Source organism: Myotis myotis, unplaced genomic scaffold (assembly GCF_014108235.1).
Source record: "Myotis myotis isolate mMyoMyo1 unplaced genomic scaffold, mMyoMyo1.p scaffold_m19_p_15, whole genome shotgun sequence".
Classification (NCBI taxonomy): Eukaryota; Metazoa; Chordata; class Mammalia; order Chiroptera; family Vespertilionidae; genus Myotis; species Myotis myotis.
In genome coordinates, this window is record NW_023416319.1 from 39803421 (window position 1) to 39823563 (window position 20143).

General features: G+C 41.1%; 1 protein-coding gene across 1 annotated transcript in view; it reads left to right on the top strand.

The window, feature by feature from the left end:
• Positions 1-20143, top strand: part of CCAR1 (cell division cycle and apoptosis regulator 1) — a 61449-nt gene that overhangs the window by 4367 nt on the left and 36939 nt on the right. Inside the window, 5 exon segments of the mRNA XM_036336916.1 lie at positions 6542-6714; positions 7117-7161; positions 10924-11058; positions 14664-15116; positions 17219-17251. Coding sequence (XP_036192809.1) covers positions 6542-6714; positions 7117-7161; positions 10924-11058; positions 14664-15116; positions 17219-17251 — 839 coding nt within the window.

Below are 20143 nucleotides of genomic sequence, written 5' to 3' on the forward strand. Positions count from 1 at the left end.
TGAAATTAGAAATCAACTGCAGTAAAAACAACCAAAAACATTCAAACACATGGAGGCTCTTTTGGGTTTAAATAGTCTGTTCATTCAGTGTATAATAGCTACTAGTATGTTATAACATGAACATTTCAGTCATATGAAACTGATTTTACATTTTAGAAAATAATGTATTTTACATTTGTCCTTGAACATTTAACAAAACAGCTCTTAAATTTACATATTTACCTAGTAGCCTGTGGTCATTTAGGGCTCATTTCATAAGTTTGTAGAAGTATTGATATATAATGATAAGCATATTTGTTTCAGGTGGGTCATGAGACCTTCAACAGTCATACTGAATCAAATAAATGAACAGACTTTCCAATATGGATAATTGGAAAAGTTCTCTTGCTGAAAAGTGTTTAGCCACTTATATAGACAGAAAGATTAAATCAGAGGTTAATAACTTTGTGCTTTGCAAATTACAGAATTATCTTGAGAATTTGATTATAATAATAAGACTAAAGAAAGCTATATGCAAATATGCAAGGATAATTTCTCAGATATACACAAGAGTGAGGCCAGAACACCTAGAAAAGCTGTAGGAAAAAAATAGACTTTCTGGCTCTGAGCCCTTTTTCTGTGGCAATTATCAGTACTTTCCAAAGTTGTGGAAATGGTACCAGCAGAGTGCAACAGAGCAGATCTAAGGTCAGAGCTCAGGTGGGTGAAGGAGGTGCTTGTAATTTTAAATAGTAATAACATTTCCTAGAATCTTTCCCTGTTTTGTGTTTACATGAGAATTTTGCTTCTGTTATCCTAGAACAGTGGTTCTTAACCTTTTTTGAAAATCTGATGAAAGCGAATTTCTGATCTGAAATTTTGCATACAAGTTCAGAAGGTTAACAGGATACACTAGTTAGAATCTGTGCTTTAGATTTCAGTACCTTTTTCTCTATTCTCATTGCAATTAACCTCATTTTGAACGGACATTGGTGTTAAGATGTTCCTCACTTCTTTCTGTTAAATACATTTAGTTAGTCCTGGTTTCTTCTTTCTGCCCATCTGTGATATCTGACTTACCTTAAATGTAAAAGAGGAAAGATTAATGGGGTAGTCTGCCAGTGTTGCTCAGTGGTTGAGCATCAATCTTTGAACCAGGAGGCCATGGTTCAATTCCCGGATGTGGGCTCTATCCCCACTATGGAGTGTGCAAGAGGTTGCTGACCAATGATTCTCATTATTGATGTTTCTATCTTTCTCTTTGTCTCCCTTCCTCTCTTTGAGATCAATAAAATATATGCATTTTTATTTTATTTTTCTAAAATATATTTTATTGATTTTTTATGGAGAGGAAGGGAAAGGGATAGAAAGTTAGAAAAATTGATGAGAGAGAAGCATCGATCAGCTGCCTCCTGCACACGGCCCACTGGGGATGTGCCCACAACCAAGGTACATGCCCTGACTGGAATAGAACCTGGGACCCTTGAGTCTGCAGGCCGACGCTCTATCCACTGAGCCAAACCGGTTAGGGCAAAATATATGTATTTTTAAAGATTAATATGGTAAGGATTTAATACTATGTATATAGGATATTTAGAAGGTTCCCCCCCCACCTTAGGATCTCCTCTTCTTTTTTTCTCCTTTTTAAATTGTGAACAGTGTTTTTGTAGGGAATAATTTGTAATTTCCCGGAATCCCAAACATGATTTCTGGGACTTGTTTGTTTTCTGTTTTTGCCTTCGTTGTTGGTTTGTTTCATTTTTATTTATTTATTTTTATTTTTAAATATTTATATTGATTTCAGAGAGGAAGGGAGAAAGTGAGAGATAGAAACATCAATGAGAGAGAATCATTGATTAGCTGCCTCATGCACACCCCCTACTGGGGATCGAGCCCACAACCTGGGCATGTGCCCTGGCCAGGAATTGAACCAGTGACCTCCTGGTTCATAGGCCAACACTCAACCACTGAGCCATGCCATCCGGGCTTGTTTTATTTTTAAGTAAAATTCCTCTGTACACTTTTTTTTTTTAATTAAATCTTTATTGTTCAGATTATTACAGTTGTTCCTCTTTTTCCCCCCCATAGCTCCCCTCCACCCGGTTCCCACCCCCCCCCCCTCCGCCCTCACCCCCCGCCCCCACTGTCCTCATCCATAGGTGCACAATTTTTGTCCAATCTCTTCCCGCATCCCCCACACCCCCTTCCCCCACAAGAGTAGTCAGTCCACTCCCTTTCAAAGCCCCTGATTGATTCTATTATCATCACCAGTTTATTCTGTTCATCAGATTATTTATTCACTTGATTTTTAGATTCACTTGTTGATAGATGTGTATTTGTTGTTCATAATTTGTATCTTTACCTTTTTCTTCTTCCTCTTCTTAAAGGATACCTTTCAGCATTTCATATAATACTGGTTTGGTGGTGATGAACTCCTTTAGCTTTTCCTTATCTGTGAAGCTCTTTATCTGACCTTCAATTCTGAATGATAGCTTTGCTGGATAAAGTAATCTTGGTTGTAGGTTCTTGGCATTCATCACTTTGAATATTTCTTGCCACTCCCTTCTGGCCTGCAAAGTTTCTGTTGAGAAATCAGCTGACAGTCGTATGGGTACTCCCTTGTAGGTAACTGACTTTTTTTCTCTTGCTGCTTTTAAGATTCTCTCTTTGTCTTTTGCTCTTGGCATTTTAATTATGATGCGTCTTGGTGTGGTCCTCTTTGGATTCCATTTGTTTGGGGTTCTCTGCGCTTCCTGGACTTGTAAGTCTATTTCTTTCACCAGGTAGGGGAAGTTTTCTGTCATTATTTCTTCAAATAGGTTTTCAATATCTTGCTCTCTCTCGTCTTCTGTCACCCCTATAATTCGGATGTTGGTACGCTTGTCCCAGAGGCTCCTTACACTATCTTCGTATTTTTGGATTCTTTTTTCATTTTGCTTTTCCGGTTGAGTGTTTTTTGCTTCTTCGTATTTCAAATCTTTGACTTGATTCTTGCGATCTTCTAGTCCAGGGGTGGGCAAACTTTTTGACTCGAGGGCCACAATGGGTTCTTAAACTGGACCGGAGGGCCGGAACAAAAGCATGGATGGAGTGTTTGTGTGAACTAATATAAATTCAAAGTAAACATCATTACATAAAAGGGTATACTCTTTTTTTTTTTATTAGTTTTATTCATTTCAAACGGGCCGGATCCGACCCACGGGCCGTAGTTTGCCCACGGCTGTTCTAGTCTGCTGTTGGAACTCTGCATAATATCCTTTATTTCAGTCAGTGTATGCTTAATTTCTAGTTGGTCCTTCATCATAACCTCAAGGGTCTCACTAGATTTCTTGAGGGTCTCACTAAATTTATCGGCGGTTTCTAGAAAATTCTTGAAAAACCTTATAAGTGTGGTTTTGAACTCTTTATCCAGTCGTTTGCTTTCCTCCATTTCTGTCATTTGTGACCTGTTTCTTTGTCTCTGCATTTCTTATGCTTCCCTGTGTTGGTAAAGTGACTTTGTGTGCTAGGTGTCCTATAGGGCCCAGTGGCTCAGCCTCCCCAATTACCTGAGGTGGACACTCTTGGTGCACCCCTTTGTGGGCTTTGTGCACAGTGTTGTTGTAGTTAAGGCTTGATTGTTGTAGGCATCACTGGGAGGAATTGACCTCCAGGCCAATTGGCTGTGAGAGTCAGCTGTGTCTACGGTGGGAGAACTTCTGTGCTGAAGACACCCTTCTGGGGCAAGACTTGCTTCAGTGGGGCTTTGGTGCTCATTGAGTCTGCCCCCTGAGCTTGTCCCTTATGGATCTGAGGAGTTGTAATTGGATGGTCCCACTCTGACCACTGGATACACTGGCTCTTGGATCTAAGGAGGTGCTAATTTAGCTTTTGCCTGAGGCTACCCAGCAGGAGCTACAAAGAGATCTGCAGATTCCCCTTCCTTGTTTGGGGTTTGGAGGTGCCCAAATGAGGCCCAGTTGTGAAGCAATGCAAGCTGCTGTGGGGCCTTGGGCCTTCTCTTGGAAGTTCTGTGTCTGTCTGGCCCAGCTGCAGTTTGCTAGGTAAATGTCAGATTGCAAAGGGCCAGGGCACTCATATGCAAACCCTCTGCCACAGCTTCGGTGGGGCGGGGTCTCAGGGAATCAACAGGGTGGAGCAAGCACCTATGGCTGATCCTCAGCCCTGCCCTAAGGGGCCCCGCATCTCGGTAATCGCTGCAAGCACCTTTGAGAGAAAGCCACCCTCAAGTTCTGAGTTCTGCCTGCTGCCAGACAGTCCAGTTTCACCCTGTATGAGTCTGGGTCCCCAGAGACTCACCCAGAACTGGAGTTCAGAGCCGTCGGGGGCTTGTGACTCCCTCCCGATTCAAAAAGACAGCCCTGTCCTCAGTCGCCAGCCCATGCTGCATGCGCCTCCGAACCTCTGCATTTTACTTTCACACCTCCTCTGAGTCTCAGTTTGCTTTTCTCTTTCCTTCTAGTTGTAGAATTTCCACTCAGCCAGCCTTCCTGTGGTTCTGGATGATGTCCATTTTGTCTTTTCGTTGTATTTTTGAAGTGGTTGTGGGAGACAGCAATTTCCGGTGTTTACCTATGCCGCCATCTTGGTTTCTCTCTCTACTCTGTACTCTTAAACAACTGATTGATGGTGAATATCACACTCCTAAAGATTTTCTGGGATATTGTAGAGTAGGTACTTTAGTTAGTTCATTAGTGTTCTCTATTCTGTTCCTATAAAGAATAATATTCTTTCTATAGGATTATTAACTAATAGCTGCAGAGCAGCAATTTTTCAAGGTATTCTTGATGCAAGCAAGATGGAAAAGGGAGTGTTCCATGAGCAAATACTGCTTTTATGGTAATGTCTTTGAGATTTATAATTTTTGGTGGCATATTAAAAGTTCTAAGAAATTCTGAAGTAAAAATGTGTGCTTAATTTACTGTTGGTTTGTTTTTTAACATTTTAACATGTTTTTATTTTATGATATGTATTTTTAAAATATATTTTATTGATTTTTTACAGAGAGGAAGGGAGAGGGATAGAGAGTTAGAAGCATCAATGAGAGAGAAACATCGATCAGCTGCCTCCTGCACACCCCCTACTGGGGATGTACCCACAACCAAGGTGCATGCCCTTGACCGGAATCGAACCTGGGACCTTTCAGTCCACACGCCAGCGCTCTATCCACTGAGCCAAACCAGTCAGGGCAACATGTTTTTATTGATTTCAGAGAGGAAGGGAGAGGGAAAGACATAGAAACATCAACGTTGAGAGAGAATTATTGATTGGCTGCTCCTTGTACGCCCCTCACCGGGGATCAAGCCCCACAACTCCGGGCATATGCCCTTGACCAGAAGCAAACCCGGGACCCTTCAGTACACAGGCTGACACCCTATCCACCAAGCCAAACCAGCTAGGGCCACCGTTTTTATTTTCTTTTCTTTTTTTAAAAATACATCTTTTTATTGATTTCAGAGAGGAAGGGAGAGGGAGAGAGAGATAGAAACATCAATGATGTGAGGGAATCATTGATCAACTGCCTCCTGTACGCCCCCTACTGGGGATCAAGCCCACAACCTGGGCATGTGCCGTTGGTCGGAATCGAACCTGGGACCCTTCAGTCCGCGGACCAATGCTCTATCCACTGAGCCAAACTGGCCAGGGCAGGACCACTGTTTCTTATATTTTTTAAAACTTGGACCCCTTTTTGTCAAACTTTAATGTCTTGGCAAGCTAGTTATTGTTTCAGGAGATACAGTTTGGTGAAGTGCAGTGCTAGACTGTAATTTTTAATAGATTGCTTTTTTGCATTTAATGGAATTGCATAAAAGCATCAAGAAAAATCTTGTGTTCTCTTCAGCTTTTAGCCCTGTCTAAGCATCCGTTAAACATTAAGTACCTAAACCTGTCATTATGAGCCCTCCACCCAATTATTTGACTTATGTAAATATTCATTTTTAGTCACTATGTGGTTAATTTTAGCTCTCATTGCTCAGTACAGTAGTGCACTATAATTAAAAATGTTTGTGCTTTTAAAGTGTTGCTTTTGTCTGTTTTCAGTTTTACATTTTTTTTTAATGCAAAGTAAAGGTAAGTGAATATTCTGTCCAATAGGAAGTATTATGGATGGATCACTTTCAGCAACATTGCCCTTAGTAAATTATTATCGTCTGCTTCAAGATAAAACAGGAATTTTATTGTAAAATAACTTTTTTTTGCTCTTCCTTAAATACTTCCCCCCTCTCTCCTCCAAGCAACATGGTTTTTCTTTTTTTAAAAATACTTTTTGTGAATACTTTTAGCCTCTTGGTTTAGGTAAGGTTGGTTAGGTTCATTCTGTAGTTTAATTTTGTAGATGAATGTTTTCTTATATCTATCATTACATGAACATTTAATATAAAGTCATTGGGATCTGGTATGGTACATTAATCAGTTAAATTCAACAAGCATTACTGAAAATTTTTCTCTGTGTTTTTATTAAACCATGGCAGACCATAATGCATAACTGTCATGGAAAATTCCTGGAAAGGACCCAAATAATCTTGATCCCTTCCCCCCACCCCTTTTAATCTCATTTTAGCTGCATTGGGTGTTCAGCAGCCATCACTCCTTGGAGCATCTCCTACCATTTATACACAGCAAACTGCATTGGCGGCAGCAGGCCTTACCACGCAAACCCCAGCAAACTATCAGTTAACTCAAACTGCAGCATTGCAGCAACAAGCCGCAGCTGCAGCAGCTGCATTGCAACAGGTGAATCTCTAATAGGTTTTAATATGTGACATAGAAAACTATCAAATCTGTGTAACAAGGGTAGGCACCTTCACTTTTTAAAGAATGAACGGTTGTGGGTTCTTATTATGCTTTGTTTTTTCTGGAGATAAAAATTACATATGCCTAGGACATTGGAGTATAGTTGCATAGACAAACTCTTAAATTGGGCAGTTCAGAGATCTTAATTATTTGAACAAAATTCAGTTCTTGTTGGATCCCAGAGTATAATCACTATTTTGTTTATTTTGGATGACATTGAGCTGTTCCAGAAAATTTTAGTATAATTCTGCTTATATATTTATATGCTTGTATTTATATTGCTTTTTGATAATGAATAAAACTAATATGCATATTTTTCTTTAAAAAATCTTTTTCCCTCAGCAATATTCACAACCTCAGCAGGCCTTGTATAGTGTGCAACAACAGGTTAGTTTACATCTTTCATGTTAAAAACTGATTTTTTAAAAGTGTTTTTTTTTCAAATTTAATTCATATACAATTTATTTCCTGTCAGCTACCTTAATGTGTGATTTGAATTCTTTTGGGGTATGTAAAAAAGGAATGTCTTCAAGGAAAAGAACGATAGGAGAGAGGTCCTGAAAACCCAAATCTTTAACTAGCAGCCAGTGTTTGCCACAGGTTTCTAAGAAAGCATGCAGAGGGTAATCTAGAAAGAATCACTCTGTTTCTGAGTCCCCAATACTCCTGTCTGGAGCCTCTAGTCCTCCTGTGCTGTACTAGGTTACATGTGAAAATGAAAATTTTTTTCCCATATGAAACCTAAACCCTAGATAGACACTGGCTTTCAGCCTTTATTTTTTAAAACAACACAACCTCTCCTTTTCTTCCCAATGATATTGTATACTGAAATCCAATACACAAAATACTAAAATAGAGCTGTTGAAAATGGGAGGAAACCTACTCTTGTAGTTCCAACCCTACTCCCAATTTGAAAACTCCCGACTAAAAGCAAGTTTCTTTGGTCCCTTTTCCCTAGGCTTATACTCTAATTGTGTTTCTCAAGGTCTCATATCTGTGATGTAGGAAGAGCTAAGAAAGAAGCTTGTCAAGGAAAAGCATTTTCCCTGCAGAAATCTAGATATGTTCTAGACTAAGCACCCATTCTAGACTTTTCCAGGGTTAAGAGGTAGTCTTCATTCCTTTTCAGTGCCTTTAAAAAGCTTCAGGAAAGAATAAGAGGATACAAGAGAGGGGGACCAAAAACTTGGATCCAAAGCTACTGTGGAGAAACAGGCTTCTCAGTCTGTAAGCTCTCATTGCTAGATCCATGCCCCAATTTTATCCTTGGCTTAAGTCCTTTGGGGTTTTAGGAGCATTGCATTTTCTCTGAAGATTACAATATACCACAAATAGTTGCTTTAAACTTCCAAAAATTGACAAGAGCTTGATGTTAAAGCTGGCTGTCTTGTTTTCAAAACACCCTTAGACTTATTTCAGTACTGTTAATGAAATATATTACTAAAGATTACGTGTTAGGTTGAACCATATGAAAATACCAATACTCAAAATTATTTTGACTGAAAAAAAGGCATTACTGTCCGGCTGGCGTGGCTCAGTGGTTGAGCATTGACCCATCAAACTAGGTGGTCACAGTTCGATTCCTGGTCGGGGCACATTCTAGTACATGCCCAGGTTGCGGGCTCGAACGCCAGTACGGGGTATGCAGGAGGCAGCTGATCAATGATTCCCTCATCGTTGATGTTTCTATCTCTCCTTTCCTCTCTGAAATCAATAAAAATATATTTTTTAAAAAGGCATTACTTTTTTTTTTAATAAAAATTTTTTATTCTGTCCAGATGAATGAATTTAAAACCACGTTTTCTTAACTTAGAAGCCTATTGCTGAGATATCTGGACCTCTAATAAAGCCAGCAAGGTTACTGTTTTACTTTGAGGCTTTCCTGAAAGCTCTTCCAGTCAGCTGAAGTGCTTCATCTTCAACAAAGAACTGCTTCAGAGACTCGTGGAGAGGATTATGACAGTCACTTTGGAGTACATATTTCTAATGACATTGCTTAACACATTGTATGTGGGAAATGTATTTATACGTTTTACGTATTTATACCTTCTACCAGTGTAGTAGAGTGCGGGACACGTATTAATACGTTTTTTATAGACTAGCGGTAGAATGCGGGTAACGTATAAATACATAAACTAAAGTTATCGTAATTTTACTGAACGTTGCCATTTGCGCAAAAAATTAGCAAAAACGACCCACGCCACCTGTTAGCGCACAATAAAAACTACCCACAAACAATGTGTTAAATAATTTTAGGATTATACCACTGGACTGAGTAGGGATTTCTAGAACTAATGGAGAAGCTGATGGGTTCATAAAAGCACCAACCCAAGATCAAACAGAACAAGAATTAGATGGGCTCTAGCCAGTTTGGCTCAGTGGATAGAGCATCGGCCTGTGGACTGAAGGGTCCCGGGTTCGATCCCGGTCAAGAGCACATGCCTGGGTAGCTGGCTCGTTCCCCAGTAGGGGACGTGCAGGAGGCAGCCAATTAATGATACATCATATGATGATTCTATCTATCTCCCTTCCTCTCTGAAATCAATAAAAACACTAAACAGAAAAAGAATTTGATGGGACCGAATGAACTGATGAAAAAACAAAATTTTTATAGCCTTTTTGTTTGAAACTTCTAAGTTCTTATTTATAGATATAAGGAACTTTTTTCTCTCTTAAACTATCTTTAACTACAACAATTTAATAGATTACACCTTTGTAAACAAAAGTGAAAATTTATCTTTTCTCCCTATCTGATCCCTAAAAAATTAAAAAACTCTTAATATTTTTTTAATCCTCACCCAAGGATATATTTTTATCGATCTTTAGAGCAAGTGAGAGAGAGAGAGAAACATTGATCTGAGAAACATCTATTCATTGCCTCCTGTATGGGTCCCAAACAGGTATTGGACCTGAATCCCAAGCATTTGCCCTAACCAGGAATAGAACCTGCAACCATTTTGGTGCATGGGATAACACTCAAACCAACTGAACCACTCAGCCAGGTCATTGAGTATTCTTTAAAAAACAAAACCAAGAATACCCTACAAATTTTCTTATTGAAGAACTAGAGGCCTAGTGCACACAATTCATGTATGGGTAGGGTCCCTAGGCCTGGCCAGCGATCGGGGTCTTCCTTCCCCCAGCTGCCAACTGGGGCCTTCCTTTGTTCCACGCTGCCCCCTGGTGGTCAGCGCACGTCATAGCGAGTGGTTGAACTCCTGGGTGGTCAAACTCTCAAGGTGACAATTTGCATATTAACCTTTTATTATATCGGATAACAGAATATCATTGATTTTTGACTTAGAGAAAAATAGTAACTTGCTAAATTTAACCTATAATACATGATGATTCCATGTAAACTGAGTGTTTTGAATTAGAACTTCATATATGAAGTTCTTTTAGCCTAGCTTAAGTCAAGTTTCTATTCCAGAGTTTTAAAATTTCCCCCTTTAGCCCTAGCCAGTTAGGCTCAGTGGATAGTGTGTTGGCCTGCAAACTGAAGGGTCCCAGGTTCAATTCCAGCCAAGGGCACATGCCTGAGTTGTGGGCTTGATCCCGAGTAGGGGGTGTGCAGGAGGCAGCCGATCAATGATTCTTTCTCATCATTGATGTTTCTATCTCTCTCCCTCTCCCTTCTTCTCTGAAATCAATGAAGAAATATAGTAAAAAAAATAATGTAATTCTTTAAAAATAAAAATTCCCCCTTTATACCAATTCCTTCTACTTTTTGGTAATACTATACTTAGCTATTGCTGAAAAATTATGTCAGACTGTGTTGTCTTTTATAATTCCCATGCAGTGGCAAATCAGACCATCAGGAGTGCTTCTCATTTTAGGGGCATATGTATGAATGTATGAATTGGATAGCCAGTGATATTTTGATACAACTAGCATATTGATGATACTGAATTGTGGGCAGAGCTCAAGAGATTTATCTCAGTGCTGCGGCCGAAGCAACGCTGTGAGCACACTCCAGCATACATGCTTCCTTGGCACACCAGGAAGTGGCAAGGCCCGCCTGACAGATCTCCAAGAGCCACCTACTCTTAGCCCCGACCCTCACGCCCATTGGATAACATAGCAAGCGTGTCCCTATTGCATTGGCTGCTTATCCCTTTATATATGGCTATACTTCCTCAATAAACTTAGATGTGTGTCTCTGAACCTGGTCTCCGGAGTCATGAATGCAAGCGCCCCAGCCCATTGGGCTCAGTTGTCCTCACCCCCGATGGACCCCTTGTTCCATCTGGCGCCTCGAACTGGGATCCCGGCACATCGGGACGGGTGAGTGACCCTCTGTAACGATGGGAAACCTTCCCCCCTCAGCCGAGCCCCTCAGGCTCGCGCGCTTCATGCGTTGTTACAGAGTAGGCGAGCAAAAGTAACTGAAAAGGAGCTACAAAAGCTCTGGGATGTCCTAATAGCATTTAACCCTTGGTTGCTAGAAGCCCCCATTTGGGATCCCAGGACATGGGAGAAAGCATTACAGAGGATAAGATCAGCAGAAGTCCATGAGGGAAAGATTTTTCCGCTTTCTCTCACACCTGCTATTTTAGCAATCTTAGCCTGCCTAAGCGGGGCCCCGCCCGAGCCTGCACTTCCCACACCGGAGGCTCTCTCCGCTACCATTGGTGCAGGCGGGGAACAGAAGACCCTCTGCCCTGACCACAGATCTCTGGGCCATTTTCGACAAGCCAAAAGTAGTTTCTCAAAGCTCGAGGAAAACTGAAACTGAGACAGAAAAAACCTCTAGTGAGGCGAAAGCAGGGGAGTCTCATCAGGAGGCTTCCTGCCAGAGTCACCCCCCCCCCCCCTTCCCCTCGCAAAGCGAACAAAAAGTTTAACTGCCCAGCGGCCCCCAAGTAATCCTTTTGTGGAGGACATGGATGATAATCCATGGATGGGGATATATCAATCCATGTGTAGCCAGAGAGATAGAGCAAAGACGTCTTTAGGGCTAGAGACCCCTGGACTCTTTCCTGTTAATGTTAACCCCACAGCTGCAGCAAATGCCACCAGATCTACAACAATATCCCCAATATCCAAATGGTTAATACAGAAAAAAAAGAAAAAGGCCGTTGGCAGGGAGAGAGTTCTTTGTTAATTTTTACTTATCTGAACTATGCTGGACTCAAGGCCGCAAAGCTGCTACTAAGCAAAACAAATTTTTCTGTCCTGTTTTCTTCTCTTTAACCCTTCTGATAATAAATTAGACTAATACAGTATACTTAAAATTACATAAGGAAGGAAGCACCTGCTCTTATTAATCTAAAGAATTGCTGAATATTTATCTTGCCAGCTAAGAGTTTAAAGTTCTAGTTAAATTGGGAAAAATTATAATTGTGGTAACTAAATGCCTAAAGTATATAAATTTATTTTTAAGAAAATCTTGTGCTTTCTCTGAAAAATTCGGAATTCAAAATATGTTACTCATTGGTCTGATTAAAAAGAGACTAAATTTTATAATCACAACCGAAATTTTTATATACAAAGATCAGTTTTAATTTAATTGATATCTCTTAATAATTACAAAAAGTATATAATCTTTAAATCATATATACACATATATATTTAATGGTCCTTCAAATTAGATTTCAAAACTATAACCAAGGAATAACTTTGAGACATTTCATTGTCCCTGAAATGTTTTCAATAGTTTATTCTCTCTTCTTAAAGGATTTTTAATAAAGCCAATTTAATATGCTTGAAATCACATGGATAGCTTTATCAAATAAAAATTAATAAGTATATATTTTAGATTTTTACCTCTAAGAAAGGGCAAAACAAGTTATTTTGTTTAATATTTCTTAAAATACAGCAGTAGAATTTTAAGATATAATTTAAAATAACAAAAGCTCATTAATAATTTTTAATATTTTACAACAGTATATTATACATTTATTCCAAACAAGCTTACAAACTAATTCTTTAAATATTTGGCAGCAATTTAATAAGGACATGAAAGGATTTAATCCCTTCCACTGTGTGAAAGGCCCCCTGGGAAGGCACTTGAGCATTCTATATTAACCTCTCTTGCCCTTTTTGCCAATGGGGTCCCTCTTCCAATTGCCCACAGCTATTGCCTGAGCTCTCTGTTCATTCTGAGGTTGAAGCCTCATAGTGGCTGGTACCATGGATCTATCTCTTGCCCAATGGCATGAGCTGGGCCCTCTGGAGAAGAAACTTGGGTTCCCCATGTTCAATGCTGGGGCCCCGCCAGCAGGCGAGGGGATCCCAAGGCAGTTACTAGTTGTGGAGGCCATAGGGACATAGGCTACCAAGGAGACAGAGCTAAACCTCACATCACCCTGCTTGGCACCGGAGGATGGCTGGTTAGCCAGAGACGGGTAAGATTCCTTGGGAGGAACGACCTAAGACAGGCACAGTTGCAGAGGGGCTTCAGGAGAGAACTTGGGGGCCAACATAGATGGGGCACAGATCCTCATCGCCCCCTCCCCCCCAATTATGCAGGGGCTTGAACACTCGCCCCTTCTGAGGGAGGTCTCCTGCCCCCATGGCTGCTTCCCAATTTCCATGCCCAGCCGAAATCAGTACCCAGAAAACAGAGACTTGGCTATATCTAAATCCAGCCTAACACCAGGAATGCTCAGGGCCTTCTTAAGGATGCAAAATAATTCTTTCCACTAATATTTACAGTGTAAACTAAGATTGTCATTAGAGTATTAAATTTGACAGTAAAATAGTAATCAACTTTTCAGATTAATTAAAATTGGCTCGAGAAGCATTAACCAAAATTTACATTTCATGGAAAAATTGCTTAACATGCAATGAACCTAAAGCAGTCATATTTTTGTGCAAAAAATTAAAATTTAAAGTTATCTAGACTGCATTATAAATTTTCCAAAAAGTCTCCTAATAATTAAATTTAAAAAAAGGGGGATAGTGGAAAAATACCATGTAAGGAAAAATATCCTATAACTAATTTACATCTAGAAAAATTTTTTCATTTGTAATGCTAACAGCAAGACACCCATTAAAACATACGTGGTGTCAAAATAAGCCAAAGGAAATTCATTTAAGCAAAAATAAATAGAACCCCAAGTAAAGTTTCCTTTATTAACCTTTGGTCAAGAATACGTATATTTTCAGAAAACAACTCCAAGACCATGTGGGTTCCTGCAACAGAGAGGAATTATCAGGAATGCTCTAGCCATGAAGACAAGAGGAAAAACAATCCAGAGATAGAGGCAGCTAGCTTGCACAAGCTATTTCTTCATTTAACCCTCTCTGGCTGCAAGCATCTCATACGGGCATGCAAAACCTGCGGCCCCCTATTGCCTTTAGGCCCCCTCCAGCCACGAGGGGTCAACCCCCGGGGGCTCCAACCCAATGCCTTATGGCAAGCAGATGTGACCCATATTTCCAGCTTCAGTAGGCTCAAATATGTACATGTAATCATTGACTCTTGCTCTGCGGCCATGTTTGCTCAAGCTCACACAGGTGAAAAGACTCACCACATAATAGCAACCCTCAATGGGGCATTTTTAACATTAGGCTTCCCCTGGGAAATTAAAACAGATAATGGCCCCTGCTACACTAGCGAGGCTTATACCATACAACCTACAAGGGCAAGCCATAATAGAAAGACAAAATAAAGAGTTAAAAAGTCCAGCTTATTAAAGAAAAGGGGGGGGGGGAGATAGACCAAAGATTAACACCTCAACAGCAACTATTACAGGCTCTCATAACCCTCAATTATTTTCATTTTGACCCCGACGGTCTTCCTCCCATTTTTAAACATTGGGGAGGTCTCAGAGACATACCAACGCCTCTCCCTTTGGTCTGGTGGAGAGATCCACTAACCGGGGCTTGGAAGGGCCCCGACCCACTCTTAATTCAAGGGAGAGGGTTTGCTTGTATTTTTCCAGAAGGTGAGAAAAATTACATGTGGATTCCTGCCCGTAACATCAAACCCTGCACCACCAGCGATGAGCCATAGAGCACCATCACCATCACCCCCGGTAGAGGAAAGGGAGGGCCTGACCATAGAGGACAACCAGCCCCGGCGGCGGAGACGACCAAGACACCGACGGGCCCACAACATTACCTGGGGAGACATCAAGAATCTACAGGACCAAGCTGCACGCATGGCACCAGAAGGCAATCCATCAGCAGGAACATTATTCCTATTAATGTGTGCCATCATAACAGCGAACTCTCAGGCGCGAGCACAACATGTATGGGCAGCCATATCTCATCCAGGGGTGCTCATGCCTGTCAGTGCCGACAGCCTACAATTCCCCGCTGTCCGAGTGTCTGACTGCTCTGTGGGCTTACCCTGTGACGGAGCGGAACCGGTCTCATCGCCATGGAACGGGACGGTATGGGCTAATATCAGTAGCCCTAACCTCCTTAAGTGGACTCTAGATAATGGGACTACCCTGGGACAAGTGTGGATATACCTAGCACCTTATGAAACCGGGGACTTTTACTGTACTAACCACTTCTGTACAGAGGGGGTTATGCTGGGACTTAATGCAACCTTTCCCTTGGCCTTATCGAGCTGGACCAGGGTCTCCACCAGCCCCTCCATAGTACCCCTCTGCCCTTACCTTTTCCTCTTGGAGGAGTCGCCCCCTGTACTCCTCCCTTCCATGAGCATCCCCTGGGTAGAATGCCTCCGCGCCTCCCAACCTGACACGCAGACGGACACCCTGGGAATTTGGGGGAGATGGTTAAGAAAGGGAATGACACCATTTGCACTAAGAGACCCCATACGGAGGTTGCACTCCCAATTCGGGCGGTGGGATTTATGCGGGCCCAATGCATGTATTGATCAAAGAGCCTTCACTGGCCTAAGAGGGGCCCGCCTATATAACGGCACCTGGAAAAAGCCGGCAAGTAGATGGGAGAACAACATCGCAATCAACCCCAATGCCACTCATAGTTTTAGTTACTGGCCCTGTGTGAGACCCCCCCTTCTTTTTCTTACAAAGCAATTGTAGCGCTTTTACTTGTACCCAGCAATCTTGTGTACTATCTAATTGCTGGAATCCAAACAATGCCTACGCTCTAGCCATGCGCACCCCCTCGCTACTCTGGGTTCCAGTAGAAGTCAGCGACTGGGACGGGCCGGCTGAACTAATAATCCATAAAGAATTCCAGAAAATAGAAAAAAGGGCTGTAGGACTAGTGATACTAATAATCTCTGCCATACTAGCCGCTATAGCAGGTATGGCCACAGGAATCACTTCCCTAGCCCAGGAGGGATTGACAGCGCAGAGTCTAAACTCCCTATCAGAGGTCATGGCCCAAGCCTTTGTTACACAAGCAACAATAAACCAATAGATATGGGGAGCGTTACTCAATTTACAACAACAAATAGATTTAATCCAAGAAGACCTCGATAATTTATGGCAAATATCACACACCTAATGTGTATAAGATACGCTGCCATCTGTGTAATGCCCATTCCAGTGAGGAATGCCTCCTGGGAGTGCAAAAAGTTAGCAAATCTCCTTAAAGGTCCTTTCAGCCAGGCATTCCTAAACAGCACCTATCAGCTCCAGCGAGGAATCCTAAGAATCAACAATACCTGAGCGAAACCCATTGAGTTTAGTTTCTTAAGTGATGCCCTCAGCCGTCTAACCTGGTTAAATCCTGCTAACGTATTCGTATGGGCCATCCTAGCAGCAGGAGGCCTCCTTGCATTCTGCTTGTTTCATTGCTTTTACTCCATGATTCAAAGAATAGATGCACAGCAAGCTATGGTTATCCACATCCAGCAGGTGCTTATTAAAAGGGAAGGGGGAGATGTGGGAAGAGCTCAAGAGATATCTCAGTGCTGCGGCTGAAGCAACGCTGTGAGCACACTCCAGCATACATGCTTCCTTGGCACACCAGGAAGTGGCAACGCCCGCCTGACCGATCTCCAAGAGCCACCTACTCTTAGCCCCAACCCTCACGCCCATTGGATAACATAGGAAGCGTGTCCCTATTGCATTGGCTGCTTATCCCTTTATATACGGCTGTACTTCCTCAATAAACTTAGATGTGTGTCTCTGAACCTGGTCTCCGGAGTCGTGCATGCAAGTGCCCCAGCGCGTTGGACTCTGTCGTCCTCACCCCCGAGGGACCCCCTGTTCCACTGAATAATTTCTGTAACATGGTAATTAACACATGACATAACTAGAAATCTTCCCCAATAGGGACTTAGGGAGGTTTTCTGTGGGTGTTATTCTTATAAAATAAAAAAAGATGAATTTCTTTTTTTGAATGAGTGAGTTATAGTCTATCAGATCTGCAGTTGTTGGAAGTATCTGTAGGAAACTTTATACCTAATGACCTGTTACTTTTTACATATTTCTCAATTAGAAGTAGCCATATAATAGGAATTTTTTCTTAAATGAAGAAAGCATATATGAGACAATTTTGATTGACCCTTTTCTTTTTTCTTTCCTGTTTTTGTGTTTTCTTTTTTCAGTTGCAGCAACCTCAGCAGACCCTTTTAACACAGGTTAGTTTGACTTTCTTTTGGATATCTGAATGAAGAATAGAGCAAAGTTTTTCTAACGGGGTTGAAAAATGAATATTTTTTGGATTCACATACTAGGTTAGCACTATGCTAAATAAAAATGAAAAGTATGTTTTTTTATATGGCTTTTGATTGCAGATTGAGTTGTGATCTAGATTGAATAAATACTAGTATATGGCCTTATTTTAAACTTAATACTGATACTGGCATTTGTATTTTCTTTGTACGAATATTTTTAGGAAATTTTTGTACACATTACATATCTTTTTAAGGTTGACCTTAAAGGTGAAGTAACTATTTACATTATCAACCTAGTTTTTAGTAACATTAAAACGTTTTCAGCCAAGCCATTGTTGCTCAGTGATTGTGCTTTGATCTATGAACCAGGAGGTAATGGTTGAAAACTATGTCAAGGCACATGCTCCGATTGTGGGTGCTACCCCTGTAGGGGGCATGCAAGAGGCAGCTGATCAATGATTCTCTCTCATCATTGATGTTTCTATCTCCTTCTCTGAAATCAATTTAAAAAAAAATTAATTTAAGGTTTTGAACTTTGGATATGTAATGTTTACTTTATGCTTTATGGGTCACTGAAAATCTCTTGCATTTCATTTTTCTTTTTTATAACCCTTATAAAGTGTAAAAACTATCCTTGGCTTGTATGCTGTACAAAAATAACCTGTGTCCTGTGCTGAATATCGTTCCATGGGCCATAGTTCACTGACCCCTGGTATGTACTTAGAGTGAAATACTGTGCAACTGTTCAAAAGAAAGCAGAATCTCTAATATTTATTGCACCCATGGTTAGGGAAATGAGCAGCTGAGGAATAGGAGTAGGAGAGGAGCTCTTTACTGTATAACCTTTTATACCTTTTTAGTCTTGAACCTGTTAGTTGTTTTTTTTAAAGTACACTTCAAATGGGCAATCAACCTCAAACTTTGTTGTTATTATTAAAGAAACAAAATCGAACATGTTTCATATTTTCAATCTCTAATAGTAGAATTTCCAAATTAAGTAGAAAAGCTGTAAAATTTTGTCTTTTCGTAGAGTAACGTTTCCCAAAGTCTGCCCATAAACAATTAGTGTGTTAGAATGTTAAAGAAATTTCATAAGAAAATAATTTTGTGATCATAGTTTAAGAAATGCTGAGTTCTTTTACTGTACGAATATAGGACTTTGCTTTTTATTTATTTATTTATTTTTAATATATTTCTTTATTGATTTCAGAGAGGAAGGGAGAAGGAGAGATAGAAACATCAATGATGAGAGCGAATCATTGATTGGATGCCTCCTGCACGCCCCCCCACTGGGGATCAAGCCTGCAACCCAGGCATATGCCCTTGGCCGGAATCGAACCTGGGACCCTTCAATCCGCAGGCTGACACTCTATCCACTGAGCCAAGTGGGCCAGGGCTGCTTTTTTAAAAAAATTTTTGAACTTGGAAACTATCTTTCTTGAGTAGGTGTAAAACAAATCCCATGATTTGACTTGAAGAATCAGATGATTGCTCCTTTATTTTGATATTATTTCTATTTCTATGCAGACATTTTAATCAATGTGTTGTTAGTCATGCTTAATTGTGCCAGAAAAGACCAATGCAAGTGTTAACATTTTTATTTTTTCCTTGTTTTATTAAGATGTAATTGACATATAACATTGTATTCGTTTAAAGGTACAATATGATTTTACACATATATATATACATATATATATATATATATATAGTAAAATGATTATTACCAAAATAAATTTGATTAAATAATTACTTTCACATAGTTATACATTTTTTTTCTTTTGATGAGAACTTAAGATCTCTCTTAGCAAGTTTCAAATATACAATAGTTTTATTAACTATAGTCATCATGCTGTACATTATATCCCCAGAACTTATTTATCTTGTAACTGGAATATTGTACTTTTTGACCACCTTCACCTATTTCCCCTACACTCGTCTGGCAGCCACCGTTTGGTTCTGATTCTTTGAGATCTTTGTGTGTGTTTATTAATTTCACATGAGTGAGATTGTGCTGCACCAGCACAGTGAGCCTGAGAGGGAGCGGTGAAGGATTAAGAAAAGACAGACAAGAGAAGAAAGCTGGGGCTGGGTGGGACACTGCCTTCTCTGATGGAGAGACAGCGCTACAGCCTGCAAGCCGAGTCTTTATTTTATAGCCAGACTAGTGGCCCTGTGCACAATTCGTGCACGGGAGAGGTGGGTGTCCTCAGCCCGGCCTGCACCCTCTCCAATCTGGGACCCCTCAGGGGATGTCCAACTGCCGGGTTAGGCCCCTGTGGCATTGGGCCTAAACTGGCAGTCAGACATCCCTCTTGCAATCTGGGACCGCTGGCTCCTAACCACTCACCTGCCTGCCTGATCGCCCCTAACCACTGCTTGCTGGCCTGCTTGCCCCCATCTGCTCCCCGCCCTGCCGGCCTGATTTTCCCCAATTAGGCCCCCCAACAGCCTGCTCACCCCCAACTACCCCCCCCTGCCAGCCTGATAGCCCCCTCCTGCCCGCCCCCCTGCGGGCCTGCTCGCCCCCAACTGCCCTCCCCTCCTGGCCTGATTACCCCTAACTGCCTCTGCCTTGGCCCTGCCACCATGGCTTTGTCCGGAAGGTCTCCTGGTCTAATTAGCATATTGCCCTTTTATTAGTATAGATTCCACGAGGCAAAGTAAGGGCGTGGTCAAGATGTTTACAAAGTTCTTGTGGGTTTCGAATCTTACTCAGTTATATGCACCCAATCAAGCTTTGTTTACTTGCTGTACCTCCTGCAGTTTATATCACTTAGCCACGTGGGACCACAGGTTCGGACCATAACATGTCCAAGCATTGTAGCCTCTCTCCACATGAAATCATACATATTGGCC